Below are 17143 nucleotides of genomic sequence, written 5' to 3'. Positions count from 1 at the left end.
ATAGGGCTATTTCGCAGAGTAAAATTTAGCTCCCTACCCCAGAGGTATTCAGGAAAAGGCTTAGGTGAACTTTCAAGAATATTACAGAAAGAGTTATTTGATGTGAAGAAATGACTGTATGATTTATGGTGCTTTCTGTCTAAAGCTTTATAAATTCTCATCATGAAGAATAATCTAGTAATACCTTCCTTGTAAAACATATGTAAAAATTGAGCTGGCAAGCTCAATGACGCTATAAAAGGATCCCTGAAACAGCTCACAGCTTCTGGTGGATAGACTATGCCAGTCATATCCTATGTCACATCCTGAATAAATTCACTCACAAGCTGGACAACCAACTGATTAACTGTAGAGGGGATTCAGAAATCCAACACAAAGATACCTGAATTGGAATGCTCCCTTCTAACCCTAGAATCCCATATTATATATGGCCAGAGTCCCAAATTTCAGAAGAGCAGACAGAGATTTAAACTTCAAGGGAATGGCATTTAGCAGGATTGAGAGGAGGTCAAAAGCTATACCCCGGACCGCCCACCCGCACATGCAGGATCTTAGTTCCCCAACCAGGGATCAAACCCACACACCCTGCAATGGAAGTGCAGGAGTCTTAACCACTGGACCACCAGGGAAGTCCCTAGGTATGCCTTTAATTGTTGCAAAAAGAATTTTAAAACTACTTGACTTTGCCAGAAAACCTAAGTTATTTCCAAATTTGACGCCAGACAACATTTTAAGTGCACATTTTTTGTGGTTTGTAACAATAAAAATAGACAAATGCTAATTGATAAGACAAACTAAATTCAAAACACAAAATATATGCTGGCTATAAAACTAGATTAAATACAGGTTTAGATAGGCAGATATTCCAAGTCTGCAAAGATTCAACATTTCTGAACAGAAAGGCAATGAGCTAGAATAATTCTGTTAAAATATTACGGAGTCAGAAAAAGGAAAAGATGAGGAAAATGGTCAGACATACACTAATTAAGGTGAAAAAAATTATCTGAATTAATTTCCTAACATGGGAACAACAAAAAGAAATCTTTAAAAGAGGAAAGCCAATAACAGAAACTAAACAGTTAAGAAAAAAAGTCAAAGGTGATGGACAAAGAGAAAAATATAAATTAAAATAAAGATTCTGAAATACCACCTTTTAAATTAAAAGATAAAATTTAATCAGACCTCACAAAAACAGATTAAATCATACATTAAAATGTAGCCAGGTGGACTCTGAGGGAAGGTGTCAACTGAGAAGCTAATACAATAAGGCATTAACCAATTAGTGATAGTATGCTATCAATGCAATGAAAACAAGGAGTGCAAACACAGGAGGAGGACTAAATGTTCAAATTAATTTGAAAGAATGAAAACCACAACCCCAAGACTCAAAAAATATGTTGTTTGTTTTACTATATCAAACAGTATATCCTATGATTTTAAAATCAAGGTTTCCAGGAAGGGGCACAAAATTAAAGTTTTTAGATTTTAGCCTTTCCTAAACATATTTCCAATAACATTTCCTCACTAATCCCAACTCCCAGGCACCATCAAATTACTAAACACTGTCTCATCCTTCTCTTCATTCTCCTCAGGCCCACACTAGATCCGGTCTATTTCCTCTCTTAACTGAATCCTCTCCCAAGCAACTGATAAGCCAGGTTTTATCGGATCTTCCATACAATTCAGTACTTTCTGTCAAGTATATACCCTGTGAAAGCACTGTACTAGACATGTATATAAATTTAAGGATAGAAAATATTTAATCTATTCATAGTGAAATACACCTAACCAAAGACAAATTGTAATACAGTATACCAAAAAATTAAGCTGTTAGATAACCATAAAGAGGACAAAATTTTCCCTTTGCGTTATCTTATGTTGTTTCCTTTTCACTACCACCATTATTCCGGCCTCTATAGTATGGATACATCTGATATCCTTCCTAACTGGGTTTCACCACATTCCAATAATCAATCCTATATTCTATCCCAAAACTAACCTTTTTTAATACAAAATCTATGTATAACATCACTCTCCTACTTAAAATATTTCTCAAACACAACAGGGATTTGCAAATTCCCCTACCCATATCAGGACAGGGGGGAGGGGAGCGGGGGGGGGGGCATAAAATGCACATTACAAGGCCCTGCCCACAGAGATTCCAATTCAATCAGCCTGATATGATAATTGGGAATCTGAATTTTAACAATCCCTTTAGGTTTGATTTAGGTGGGCTATAGAGCACACTTCGAAAAAGAACAGGTCTACGAGGTAAATGTCAAATTCCTTAGCCTGGCATCAAGGTTCCCTGTAAAAAGGCCCCGAGTTACCACTATAGGGCAAGAATGGACTCTCTTCATTAGAGATAAACTTGATTTTCTGCAGCCTCAACAAGCCAATGTTCTCTCCCTCAAGTCTTGCTGAAAATGTTCACTTTTTACCATTCCTCCTGGCCTAGCTCAAGCACCTAGCTTTTCACCAAATTGTGAAAAGGAGATTTTTCTTAGGAAAAGAAACCAACAGTTAAATTAATATATCTGACATAAAAAAAGTAGCTGCCAGAACACAGTACTAAATAATGTTCTTCCTTAACCAACCTACTAGATAAATGTTCCCTAAAGAATTCTTCCCAGATCAGAGAGAACAGGTAAACTTAAGTCCCAAGAAAAAACTGGTAAACCAAACTGCTTTAACCCCAAGTGAGGGTTGCCCAAACTTTGACCCAAACAGTTATTCAAAAACGAGTTACGTGGGGGGAAAATCTCACTTACTGTTAATTTCTGAAATTTTTACACATGTGACAAACTTAACTTACGAGTAAGTTAATATTACATCAATATTGGTAATAACATAAGTGCCTCTAACACACAATAACTGCTGGTTTACTTATGTCTTCCCCATAACACTGAGCAACATATGGGTAGGGGCCATGTGTCTTAATTCATCTTTTTATTCCAGCACTGAGAACACCACAGTGATTAATAAAGATTTTGTGAGCAAAAAACAAAATTTTTTTCAAGATAAAAAATGATAGTGATTCTCCAAAGATGATATACAAAAAGCCAAGAAGCATATGCAGGAGACTGGGGGAAGATGGCAGAAGAGTTAGACGCGGAGATCACCTTCTTCCCCACAGATACATCAGAAATACATCTACACGTGAAACAACTCCTACAGAACACCTACTGAACGCTGGCAGAAGACCTCAGACCTCCCAAAACGCAAGAAACTCCCCACGTACCTGGGTAGGGCAAAAGAAAAAAGAACAGAGACAAAAGAATAGGGATGGGACCTGCACCAGTGGCAGGGAGCCGTGAAGGAGGAAACGTTTCCACACACTAGAAGCCCCTTCGCGGGCGGAGACTGTGGGTGGCAGAGGTGGGGGAGCTTCGGCGCTGCGGAGGAGAGCGCAGCAACAGGGGTGCGGAGGACAATGCGGAAAGATTCCCACACAGAGGATCGGTGCTGACCAGCACTCACCAGCCTGAAAGGCTTGTCTGCTCTGGGAGCTGAGGCTCGGGCTGTGGGTCGGAGCACAGGGAGAGGACTGGCGGCCTGAACACAGCCTGAAGGGGTTAGTGCACCACCCCTAGCCGGGAGGGAGTCCCGAAAAATGTCTGGACCTGCCGAAGAGGTAAGAAACTTTTTCTTCCCTCTTTGCTTCCTGGTGCGAGAAGTGAGAGGAGAGGGGATTAAGAGCGCTGCTTAAAGTAGCTCCGGAGACGGGCGCGAGCCGCGGTTAAAAGCGCGGACCCCAGAGACGGGCATCAGAAGCTAAGGCTGCTGCTGCCGCCACCAAGAAGCCTGTGTGCGAGCACAGGTCACTCTCCACACCTCCCCTCCCGGGAGCCTGTGCAGCCCGCCACCGCCAGGGTCCCGGGATCCAGGGACAACTTGCCCGGGAGAACACACGACACGCCTCGGGCTGGTGCAACGTCACGCCGGCCTCTGCGCCGCAGGCCCGGCCCACACTCCGTACCCTTCCCTCCCCCCGGCCAGAGTGAGCCACAGCCCTCGAATCAGCTGCTCCTTTAACCCCGTCCTGTCTGAACGAAGAAAGGACGCCCTCCCATGACCTACATGCAGAGGCGGGGCAAAATCCAAAGCTGAACACCAGGAGCTCTGCGAACAAAGAAGAGAAACGGAAATCTCTCCCAGCAGCCTCAGGAGCAGCAGATTAAATCTACACAATCAACTTGATGTACCCTGCATCTGTGGAATACCTGAATAGACAACGAATCATCCCAAATTGAGGAGGTGGACTTTGAGAGCAAGATTTATTATTTTTTCCCCTTTTCCTCTTTTTGTGAGTGGGTATGTGTATGCTTCTGTATGAGATTTTGTCTGTATAGCTTTGCTTTCAACATTTGTCCTAGGGTTCTATCTGTCCGTTTTTTTTAAAAAACTTTTTCTTAACAATTATTTTTTTATTTTAATAACTTTATTTTACCTTACTTAATTTTATTTTATTCTCTTCCTTTCTTTCTACTTTTTCTCCCTTTTATTCTGAGCCCTGTGGATGAAAGGCTCTTGGTGCTGCAGCCAGGAGTCAGGGCTGTGCCTCTGAAGTGGGAGAGCCAACTTCAGGACACTGGTCCACAAGAGACCTCCCAGCTCCACGTAATATCAAACGGCGAAAATCTCCCAGAGATCTCCATCTCAACACCCAGCTTCACTCAACAACCAGCAAGCTACAGTGCTGGACACCCTATGCCAAACAACTAGCAAGACAGGAACACAACCCCACCCATTAGCAGAGAGGCTGCCTAAAATCATAATAAGTCCACAGACACCCCAAAACACACCACCAGACGTGGACGTGCCCACCAGAAAGACAAGATCCAGCCTCATCCACCAGAACACAGGCACTAGTCCCCTCCACCAGGAAGCCTACATAACCCACTGAACCAACTTTAGCCACTGGGGACAGACACCAAAAACAACGGGAACTACGACCTACAGCCTGCAAAAAGGAGACCCCAAACACAGTAAGATAAGCAAAATGAGAAGACAGAAAAACACACAGCAGATGAAGGAGCAAGATAAAAACCCACCAGACCTAACAAATGAAGAGGAAATAGGTAGTACCTGAAAAAGAATTCAGAATGATAGTAAAGATGATCCAAAATCTTGGAAATAGAATAGAGAAAATGCAAGAAACATTTAACAAGGAACTAGAAGAACTAAAGATAAAACAAGCAATGATGAACGACACAATAAATGAAATTAAAAATTCTCTAGAAGGGATCAATAGCAGAATAACTGAGACAGAAGAACGGATAAGTGACCTGGAAGATAAAATAGTGGAAGTAACAACTGCAGAGCAGAATAAAGAAAAAAGAATGAAAAGAACTGAGGACAGTCTCAGAGACCTCTGGGACAACATTAAGCGCACCAACATTCGAATTATAGGGGTTCCAGAAGAAGAAGAGAAAAAGAAAGGGACTGAGAAAATATTTGAAGAGATTATAGTTGAAAACTTCCCTAATATGGGAAAGGAAATAGTTAATCAAGTCCAGGAAGCACAGAGAGTCCCATACAGGATAAATCCAAGGAGAAACATGCCAAGACACATACTCATCAAACTGTCAAAAATTAAATACAAAGAAAACATATTAAAAGCAGCAAGGGAAAAACAACAAATAACACACAAGGGAATCCCCATAAGGTTAACAGCTGATCTTTCAGCAGAAACTCTGCAAGCCAGAAGGGACTGGCAGGACATATTTAAAGTGATGAAGGAGAAAAACCTACAACCAAGATTACTCTACCCAGCAAGGATCTCATTCAGATTTGATGGAGAAATTAAAACCTTCACAGACAAGCAAAAGCTGAGAGAGTTCAGCACCACCAAACCAGCTTTACAACAAATGCTAAAGGACCTTCTCTAGGCAAGAAACACAAGAGAAGAAAAACACCTATAATAACAAACCCAACACAATTAAAAAAATGGAAATAGGAACATACATATCGAATATTACCTTAAATGGAAATCGGTTAAATGCTCCGACTGAAAGACACAGACTGGCTGAATGGATACAAAAACAAAATATATATATATATACATATATATATATATATATATATATATATATATGCTGTCTACAAGAGACCCACTTGAGACCTAGAGACACATACAGACTGAAAGTAAGAGGATGGAAAAGATATTCCATGCAAATGGAAACCAAAAGAAAGCTGGAGTAGCAATTCTCATATCAGACAAAATAGACTTTAAAATAAAGACTATTACAAGAGACAAAGAGGGTCACTACATAATGATCAAGGGATCAATCCAAGAAGAAGATATAAGAATTGTAAATATTTATGCACGCAACATAGGAGCACCTCAATACATACGGCAAATACTAGCAGCCATAAAAGGGGAAATCGACAGTAACACATTCATAGTAGGGGACTTTAACACCCCACTTTCACCAATGAACAGATCATCCAAAATGAAAATATATAAGGAAACACACACTTTAAGTGATACATTAAAGAAGATGGACTTGATATTTATAGGACATTCCATCCAAAAACAACAGAATACACAGTTTTCTCAAGTGCTCATGGAACATTCTCCAGGATAGATCATATCTTTGGTCACAAATCAAGCCTTGGTAAATTTAAGAAAATTGAAATTGTATCAAGTATCTTTTCCGACCACAACACTATGAGACTAGATATCAATTACAGGAAAAGATCTGTCATAAATACAAACACATGGAAGCTAAACAATACATTACTTAATAACGAAGTGATCACTGAAGAAATCAAAGAGAAAATCAAAAAATACCTAGAAACAAATGACAATGGAGACACGACGACCCAGAACCTATGGGATGCAGCAAAAGCAGTTCTAAGAGGGAAGTTTACAGCAATACAATCCTACTTTAAGAAACAGGAAACATCTCGAATAAACCACCTAACCTTGCATCTAAAGCAATTAGAGAGAGAAGAACAAAAAAACCCCAAAGTTAGCAGAAGGAAAGAAATCATAAAGATCAGATGAGAAATAAATGAAAAAGAAATGAAGGAAACGATAGCAAAGGTCAATAAAATTAGAAGCTGGTTCTTTGAGAAGATATACAAAATTGATAAACCATTAGCCAGACTCACCAAGAAAAAAAGGGAGAAGACTCAAATCAATAGAATTAGAAATGAAAAAAGAGAAGTAACAACTGACACTGCAGAAATACAAAAGATCATGAGAGATTACTACAAGCAACTCCATGCCAATAAAATGGACAACCTAGAAGAAATGGACAAATTCTTAGAAATGCACAACCTGCCAAGACTGAATCAGGAAGAAATAGAAAATATGAACAGACAAATCACAAGCACTGAAATGGAAACTGTGATTAAAAATCTTCCAACAAACAAAAAGCCCAGGACCAGATGGCTTCACAGGCAAATTCTATCAAACATTTAGAGAAGAGCTAACACCTATCCTTCTCAAATTCTTCCAAAATACAGCAGAGGGAGGAACACTCCCAAACTCATTCTACGAGGCCACCATCACCCTGATACCAAAATCAGACAAGGATGTCACAAAGAAAGAAAACTACAGGCCAATAGCACTGATGAACAGAGATGCAAAAATCCTCAACAAAATACTAGCAAACAGAATCCAACAGCGCATTAAAAGGATCATACACCATGGTCAAGTGGGGTTTATTCCAGGAATGCAAGGATTCTTCAATATATGCAAATCAATCAATGTGATACACCATATTAACAAACTGAAGAAGAAAAACCACATGGTCATCTCAATAGATGCAGAGAAAGCTTTCGACAAAATTCAACACCCATTTATGATAAAAACCCTACAGAAAGTAGGCATAGAAGGAACTTTCCTCAACATAATGAAGGCCATATATGACAAACCCACAGCCAACATCGTCCTCAATGGTGAAAAACTGAAAGCATTTCCACTAAGATCAGGAACAAGACAAGGTTGCCCACTCTCACCACTCTTATTCAACATAGTTTTGGAAGTTTTAGCCACAGCAATCAGACAAGAAAAGGAAATAAAAGGAATCCAAATCAGAAAAGAAGTAAAGCTGTCACTGTTTGCAGATGACATGATACTCTATACAGAGAATCCTAAAGATGCTACCAGAAAACTACTAGAGCTAATCAATGAATTTGGTAAAGTAGCAGGATACAAAACTAATGCACAGAAATCTCTGGCATTCCTAAACTTTAATGATGAAAATCTGAAAGTGAAATCAAGAAAACACTCCCATTTACCACTGCAACAAAAAGAATAAAATATCTAGGAATAAACCTACCTAAGGAGACAAAAGACCTGTATGCAGAAAATTATAAGACACTGATGAAAGAAATTAAGGATGATACAAATAGATGGAGAGATATACCATGTTCTTGGATTGGAAGAATCAACATTGTGAAAATGACTCTACTACCCAAAGCAATCTACAGATTCAACACAATCCCTATCAAACTACCACTGGCATTTTTCACAGAACTAGAACAAAAAATTTCACAATTTGTATGGAAACACAGAAGACCCCGAATAGCCAAAGCAATCTTGAGAACGAATAACGGAGCTGGAGGAATCAGCCTCCCTGACTTCAGACTATACTACAAAGCTACAGTAATCAAGACAGTATGGTACTGGCACAAAAACAGAAAGATAGATCAACGGATAGAAAGCCCAGAGATAAACCCATGCACATATGGTCACCTTATCTTTGATAAAGGAGGCAGGAATGTACAGTGGAGAAAGGACAGCCTGTTCAATAAGTGGTGCTGGGAAAACTGGACAGATACATGTAGAAGTATGAGATTAGATCACTTCCTAACACCATACACAAAAATAAGCTCAAAATGGATTAAAGACCTAAATGTAAGGCCAGAAACTATCAAACTCTTAGAGGAAAACATAGGCAGAACACTCTATGACATAAATCATAGCAAGATCCTTTTTGACCCACCTCCTAGAGAAATGGAAATAAAAACAAAAATAAACAAATGGGACCTAATGAAACTTCAAAGCTTTTGCACAGCAAAGGAAACCATAAACAAGACCAATAGACAATCCTCAGAATGGGAGAAAATATTTGCAAATGAAGCAACTGACAAAGGATTAATCTCCAAAATTTACAAGCAGCTCATGCAGCTCAATAACAAAAAAACAAACAACCCAATCCAAAAATGGGCAGAAGACCTAAATAGACATTTCTCCAAAGAAGATATACAGATTGCTAACAAACACATGAAAGAATGCTCAACATCATTAATCAATAGAGAAATGCAAATCAAAACTACAATGAGGTATATCACCTCACACCAGTCAGAATGGCCATCATCAAAAAATCTAGAAACAATAAATGCTGGAGAGGGTGTGGAGAAAAGGGAACACTCTTGCACTGTTGGTGGGAATGTGAATTGGTACAGTCACTATGGAGAACAGTATGGAGGTTCCTTAAAAAACTACAAATAGAACTACTATATGACCCAGCAATCCCACTACTGGGCATACACCCTGAGAAAACCGTAATTCAAAATGTTATAACACACCATTGTAAAGCAATTATACTCCAATAAAGATGTAAAAAAAAAAAAAGCATATGCAAAGATCACCAACATCACTAATCATTAGAGAAATTAAAATCAAAACCACAATGAGATATCATCTCACACCCATTAGGATGGCTACTATCCAAAAAACAAACAAACACACACACACCCCAATAACAAAAACCAAAAGAGGAAACACAAGTGTTGGCAAAGATATGGAAAAACTAACTGGAAACCTTGTTCTGCTGGTAGGATTGTAAAACGGTGCAACCACTATGGAAAACAGTATGGAGTTCCTCAAACAATAAAAATAGAAATACCACACAGTCCTGCAATCCTACTTCTGGGTATATATTCAAAAGAACTGAAAGCAGGGTCTCAAAGAGTGTTTACACACCCATGTTCTTAACACTATTCACAACAGCCAAGAGGTGGAAGCAACTCAAATGTCCAACGTTGGATGAATGAATAAACTAAGCATAGTGTATACATACAATAGAATATTATTCAGCCTTAAATAGGAAAGAAATCCTGTCTCATTCTACAACACGGATGAACCTTTAAAACATTATGCTGAAATAAGCTAGTCAACAAAGACAAGTATTGCATGATTCTACTTATATGAGGAATCTACAATAGTCAAATTCATAGAGGCAGAAAACAGAATGGTGGTTACAAGGGGTTGGGGGGAAGGAAGAAAATGGTGGTTGCTTGTTGGGTACAGAGTTTCAGATTTACAAGATCAAAAAGTTCTGGAGGGGCTTCCCTGGTGGCGCAGTGGTTGAGAGCCCGCCTGCCGATACAGGGGACACGGGTTCGTGCCTCGGTCTAGGAGGATCCCACATGCCGCGGAGCGGCTGTGCCCGTGAGCCATGGCCACTGAGCCTGCGTGTCCCGAGCCTGCGCTCCGCAACAGGAGAAGGCACAACAGTGAGAGGCCCGCGTACCGCAAAAAAAAAAAAAAAAAAAAGTTCTGGAAACCTGTTTCACAATAATGTAAATATACTCAACACTACTGAACTGTACACTTAAAAATGGTTAAGATGATAAATTTTACATTATATGCTTACTACAATAAAAAATTTAATTATAGTGATTTTAAGTACAAGAAAAATAAAATCTTAAGTATCAAATGAACTCACACTTGAGAAGAATATAAATGTAAAACATTAGTATAACGCTTAACGTACGATTAAACAAATGGCCTTTTAATTTAGCCTCTAAAAGGTATGTGGTTTAAAATAAATCACGCTAAATGTTCAAATTTCATTTTAGAAGATTCTTGCTATTTATAAATTGTTTGCTCAGTCAAAAACAAAGTATTTCTGCTAAAAGAATCAGAACTCCAGAACTGGAAGAGATTCTTGAGATAATCTACTGCACTAATTCCAAAGTGGGCCCACAAACAATGCCAAAATGAGAAAAATAAGGAAAATGAAAGTAGTCTTTCATAAAGCTAAATCTATTTAATTTTAAGGCATATACTTTATTCTGAGAGCACATCCTTCCTACTTGGAACCTTGCTCTTTTTATCGGCAGCTTCGTCCATTCAACAATGCTTGTTCAGCCAGGAACTGTCAAGTGCAGGGCTACAACAGTGAACAAGACCAGCAAGACTCTCACCCTCAGGGAACCACGTACCTTGTAGTGGAATGTGAGAGTAGCAGTAGTAAGAAAAGATGTCAGGATTTGCTTTTTTAAGTCCTTAACATTCAAAACAAAAACTTGGTCAGCTTAGGTCAGTGGGAAACACTATTCTCCAGCTCTTTCCTATTTTATAAATAAGAAACTGGATATCCAAAAGTTCCACAACTCTTCAGTAAAAGCCAAAACCACTTTGTTTCTAGAATTTAAAACATCAGGGAGGGGCTTCCCTGGTGGCGCAGTGGTTGAGAGTCCGCCTGCCGATGCAGGGGACACAGGTTAGTGCCCCGGTCCGGGAAGATCCCACATGCCGCGGAGCGGCTGGGCCCGTGAGCCATGGCCGCCGAGCCTGCGTGTCCGGAGCCTGTGCTCCGCAACGGGAGAGACCACAACAGTGAGAGGCCCGCGTACCACAAAAAAAAAGAAAGAAAAAAAAAAATCAGGGAAATATTCATGTCCCTGAGATTTGACCATGATTAATTTACAGGACTCCAAATATCTCAGAGAATACTATTTTTCCACTTAACATGTCCTTCCAGTTCTAACAGTATTTGATTCTACATATCAAACTTGTTATGTCATTTGAGGATATAAAAGCTTAATAAAAAACTTAAAATCCCTAGGGCAGAATTTATTGAGTTTCATGCCATCAAAAGAAAATTCATTCTACATACTTCGTGATAAAAATAAAGCAAGTCCAACGTTAAGAACAAGGGGAAAGAACTGACAAAGAAATAGTACCCACAGTAATACTGTCTTGGTCACTGTTTCTGTGGCCTAGAAAGTACAATAACTCTCTGGAGCATTGCTATCCCATTCACCAGAAACTTCAGAAAGTTTAAACATACAAAGCAACTGAAAAACAAGCAGTGATAATCAGCTAATTAACATTTCAAAGAACAATGATAACAAAACCTGTAGTTCCAGTGAATAATCTAGGTTTGACAATATTTGACCGGACAGTTCAATCTCTTCTCTCACTTCCCCCTACCTTTCTCCATCTCTGCGCAAGGGTGGCACAAAGTCCACAGACTTGTTCTCATGGGTTCAAAAGGTTTTTCCCACTTAAAAATAAACTCACATAAAACAGAAATTTGGAAAAACAAACTTAAAGAAGATATTATCCCCTTTTGTGGATACAAGAAATTTAGGCAAAAAGTTAAAGTAACTTGCCTAGACAGAAAGTAGAAAAGTTAAGATTTGTACCTAACTGAGTCTGTCATAAACACCTACATGCTATTCACTGAACAGGAGAGAATGAGGCAGAAGGAACACAGAAATGTACGAAAAAATAGTATTTTCCCTAAGATAGAATAATTTGAAAGAGTTAAAAGCACCTGTGACAGAACAAAGAATTCACTGAGGGAGGGAGGGAGTTGATGAGTTAGCCCATACACAGAAAGAATATATTTTAGGCAGAAGGAACTTCAAAGAGCAAAGGTGGGGAAAAGAGAAGGAAGACATAAGGCATGTATGTTCAAAAAGACAAAAATATCAAACTGACTGAAGCTGAGAAATTATTAGAAATTAAGAGGGCAGTTAAATACAAAGCTGAAAGGGGAGGTTTGGGTCAGACACTGGAGGACCTGTTGAAACAAACTCCCTATTTACAGCGCCAAGATAGGATTAAAATTTAACTTTTACATATCTATTATCCTAATGAAATAAGACTGCACATGCCCTATTAACTGAAAGGAGTTTATGCTTTCCAGCTAGGAAAAAGAGTCCAGGACAGTATCTGACACAAAGATGAAAACTGTTGGATCTGAATTCAAATAACTGGGTTTTTTCCCCCATCTCTTCATAACCACAGACTTATGTCCAAAGAGATGAGGGGAAAAAACTGAACCTACATCCATATTGCTGAAATTTTATGCCAGCTACTCAATTATAAGGGAGAAGTAGAACCCATAAATCTTTTGCATAGGATGGTGGGGAAGAGAAGCTTGAACAAGAAGGAATAATTAAAAGCCCCAATGTCACAAAAATTCCTTTGAGTTGTCAAGACTGATTTAAAAAAAAAAAAAGCTACAGTTGGACTTTCTAATGTAGCTTTATCTTTAATACCAGTTTTTAAAATGCAGGTTAGATTCTTGGAAAATGTTCAATTAGACCACAACTGTCCTGAAGCTACTGATAACTTAAAATTCCAAGCATCTGCAAAACTACCATTTCCCTCTTTGAGAGCTAAGTCCCATCCACCATGTAAAAAGCAGACCTACCAGATCTTCAAGTGTTACCTGGATACTGACATCACTCTCTACTGCAGTTCTAGCAGGCCAGGATGGGCTGGTCTATGCCCTCTACATCACCACAGTAGCAATTCCCCCACCAAAAGAAAGGTTTGTATTGAAAGAAGTTATAGTAGCCCCATCTCCTCATTCCACAAACTATCAAAAGCTATGAAGACATTAAAAAAAAAAGCACTCCATTAAAAAAAAAAAGTGAGAGTGGGGTGGCAGAGTTCGCTGAAACTAAGCAAATTCTTATACTATATTTGTAAAATGTAAGCGGAAAAGAAGCTTTGAATCTAGCCCAAAGCTCTCATTTTACACGTTAAGAAACTGAGGCCCAGGGCAATTAAGTGATTTACCAGGGCAACTGCTTCTCTATAAAGGTGTTAAGTGTCAGTTACCAGTCAGTGTAGCACTTAATCGCTTGTAAGAGTTACTTAAATGTTTATGAGATTAAGAACACGATGTGCAAAAAAAACACTCTTCACCTCTTCTGTACCCCTCAGGGCTTTGCCCCAAAGCTATACGGAAAATGCTGAATGAATCTCAAATGAATACCATTTCTCCCTTCAGCCACTACAGTCGCAAAATTTCTCTTAAGATAAAGCTGAAATGCCTGAATTTCTCAAATTCTGACTAAACAAGTAAGTGGACCAACAAAACCTCAAAAGTTTTGGCGAAGTAAGAATATGAAGTGGAGTATTACTGTTTTGGTTTTGCCAGTTACCCTTTCCTTTATGTTAATGTTTTCAGTCTAAGTTTTTTCAAAAATAAATTATTATACGCATACAATTAATCACTGAGATAATAATCACAAATTATTATCACTTTTGAGACATGGATTTATTAGACAATTTAGCATATCTTCATCTCTCAAAAATAACTTGAAAATATCCTGCCCAGCACAAAGTAATACCTCTTGAACAAAAACACCGAAAATAACCCTCTACCAGGCCACAATATAGTAAAACCACCAAAAAACGTAATCCTGTAAAAAATCCCACCAGCTAAAATACACTGAACCATCAGTCTGCCCTGGCTCACTGTTTATCGTCAAACTGTCAAAGCATTAGAAGAACCCGGGGGAAAAAGTTCTGCAGCGACTTCACCGGCTATACCACCACCCACACACAACACGTTTGGGGAAATGCAAACACGCCACATGTAGGTGTTTTAACCAGGTTTAACCACGTTTAAACAAGGTAGGTATTAAGTCAGCTTTGGTATCAAAAGCTTTAAAAAAAAAAAAAGAAGAAGAGGGACAGCAACACAGATGCATATTTCACCTCTTTAAAAAAAAAAAACACCAGAAATGACCCAAGGCGAATTTAACAGTTTTGAACGAGGCCGCTGTACAGAGCGGTTTGGAAGGGCTCTGTCTTTCTGAAATGCCGGAAAAAAGTCCTCTGCCGAGTTTCAAAACTAAAGACCGCAAACAACCGCACAAATAATAAAAGTTTAATACAAACTACCCCTCCGTCAAACCGTTTCTGCTACCATCGCCCTGAGTTTTTTTTAAAACAAGCACTGAAAGGGGAACAATAAAAAGCGTCTCACCGCAAACGCAGCACGAGAGGGACTGTCGGAAGTAAGGCAAGAGCCTGTTAATCTCTGTAAACGCCTTGGGGTCTCCGGGGTCGTAGTTGAGCACTAGGCGGCTCGCGGAAATGTAGAGAGCAGTAGCATTCACGGGGTTCATTGCAGACACTTCGACACTGTTGGCTCTCGGTTGAAGAGAAATTCCGGATCCAACTTTGTAAGCAGCCAGGAAACAATGGCGAATTTGCAACAATTCGGAGGAAATCGGGGGAGAACCACTGGCCAAAGTTGTAACCAAAATCCGTACAAGTTTGTAGAGCCGTAGCAGTCCTCCCACACATGGGGCCTTGGCGCCCCTCCTCCGTCCCTGAGATTTGCAGACCAAGGGGGAAAAAAAAAAAAAGAGAGAGAGAAACCAGCGTTCGAGTTTGTCCCGAGCGGCCGCGGGGCGCAGAACGCGGCGGCTTCGGCGCTCAGTTTAGCCCCGCGGCTCGGCGGGCGGCCTGCGTTCGAGCTGCATCTCGGGACGCGAAGGCACCTCCTGTGGTCGAGCTGGGCGGTCGCGGGAGCAGGCCCCGGCCCGGTCCAGGGGCGGGCACGCTTCTCACGGGCTGCAGGGCCTTTACTCCATCACAGCGCCCGGCGCGGAGGCAGCGGCGACGGCAAGGACTGCGGTGAGGTCGTCGGATTCCTCGATCTAGTGCACCGAGCCGCGGCGGCGGCGAACGTGGCTGCTGCGGCTGGCGGAGGCCGCCGCCGCTCTCTCCATATCGGACACGCCTGGCTCTCCGCCCCGGCGATTACAGCCCGGCAGTTCCCTGAGGTGGCGAAGCGGACAGGAGAGGCCCCCGCCCGAGAGGGGAGGGCCGGGGAGGAAGTGCGCTGGCCGGCGGCGGCGGGAGAGGGCGGGGAGCAGGCCCGGCCGGGCCGCGGCAGCGGCCCTAGCTCCTCAGTCGCTTACTCCGAGGTCACCAGGCGCAAGCGCCGCCCCCTCACTGCCCGGCCATCTTCTCCGCGCGGCACACACGGACGCCTCCTCCGCCAAGCACCACGGTCGCCGCCGCCCACGGCGCCCACCCGGCCGCGGCAGAGGCTGAGGCGAGCGCTCACACCGACAGGCCCCGCCGCCGCCCAGCGCACACAGCAAGGCCCCGCCGCAGGCCCCTCCCCCCGTGCCTCGCCGCCCTCACCCCGACTCCACGCGCCACTCTAGCTCGGTAGGGCCCGGGCTGCTGCGGCCTTAATGTATCCCGCGGGCTGTGCGGCGCCTCAGACCCTGCCGGCGACGACGACCGTTACCCCAACGGGCAAAGCCACTGTCATCCCCGAGACTCCCCCGCCGCCGTCGTCGCTAGCGCTCGCACGCATGCGCAGACCACACTCTCACCCCTCCCCCCCGCCCTTTGCTTTCCCTTCGCTTCCCTTTTCCCCTGCTTCTCCTCTAAGAGCCCCCTCCACGCCCTCCCAGAGCTACCGGCTCGCTCTGCGCATGCGCACTCCACTACCCAGCTCCACCGCCTTTCACCCTTACGCGTGCGCTTTGACCGCCCACCCAGAAAACCGGATAAACACATCAGCCCGCTCACGCCAGCCCCTCCCCACTGCCAACCCACCCTGAGCTCATTGCGCATGCCTGGCTCTCCACTTACGGCTCTCTGTACAGAGCATGCTCCCGGCGAGCCGCCTGCTCTTTCCGCCCCTCCCCCATGCGCTCTCAAATTCCCTCTTAGGCGTGTGGGTTGTGGTGAAACATTCGTTAGTTGTCCCATCTTTCCCCAGTGTGAGCTGTAGGCTTCTCGCACCACACTGCTTCTTCGGTGTCCGCCAACGCGGAGGCCCTGCTGGGTCGCGCCATGTGGCTCTCTGCGCTGGCGCAACGCGGCCTTTCCTCGCCCTGGCTGACCGCGAAGTGAGGAGGAAGCCCCGCACCGCCTGAAGCCCCGCCCTCGCGGCCTTTCTCCTGGAACCGCGCTTCCCGGCCGCGGAATGGGCGCTGTCGCCCCGACACTCGCCCAGCCCAGAAGGGAGGCGACGAGTGACGTGGCTGTACGCCCAGCGGGCGTTCGAGCTTCAGGGTTTTGGTTGGGGCCGCGGCCCGCGTCGACGGCAGCCTGAGGCCTCTGAGGCCCGGGCAGGCCGTCTGAAGCGGCGGTGCCCGGACCCACCTGCCTCTCCCGCCC

At 42.5% G+C, this 17143-nt stretch overlaps 1 protein-coding gene across 1 annotated transcript in view; it reads right to left on the bottom strand.

Moving 5' to 3' along the window:
* MSL2 (MSL complex subunit 2) overlaps nt 1–16300 on the bottom strand; it is a 36791-nt gene extending 20491 nt beyond the window's left edge. Inside the window, exon 1 of the mRNA XM_049710100.1 lies at nt 14982–16300. Within this exon, the coding sequence (XP_049566057.1) occupies nt 14982–15123 (142 nt within the window). The 5' untranslated portion in view covers nt 15124–16300. The remainder of the gene's footprint in view (nt 1–14981) is intronic.
* Nucleotides 16301–17143: the final 843 nt, after the last annotated feature.

Source organism: Orcinus orca, chromosome 5, assembly GCF_937001465.1.
Source record: "Orcinus orca chromosome 5, mOrcOrc1.1, whole genome shotgun sequence".
NCBI lineage: Eukaryota > Metazoa > Chordata > Mammalia > Artiodactyla > Delphinidae > Orcinus > Orcinus orca.
This window is presented reverse-complemented; position numbering and strand designations above follow the sequence as displayed.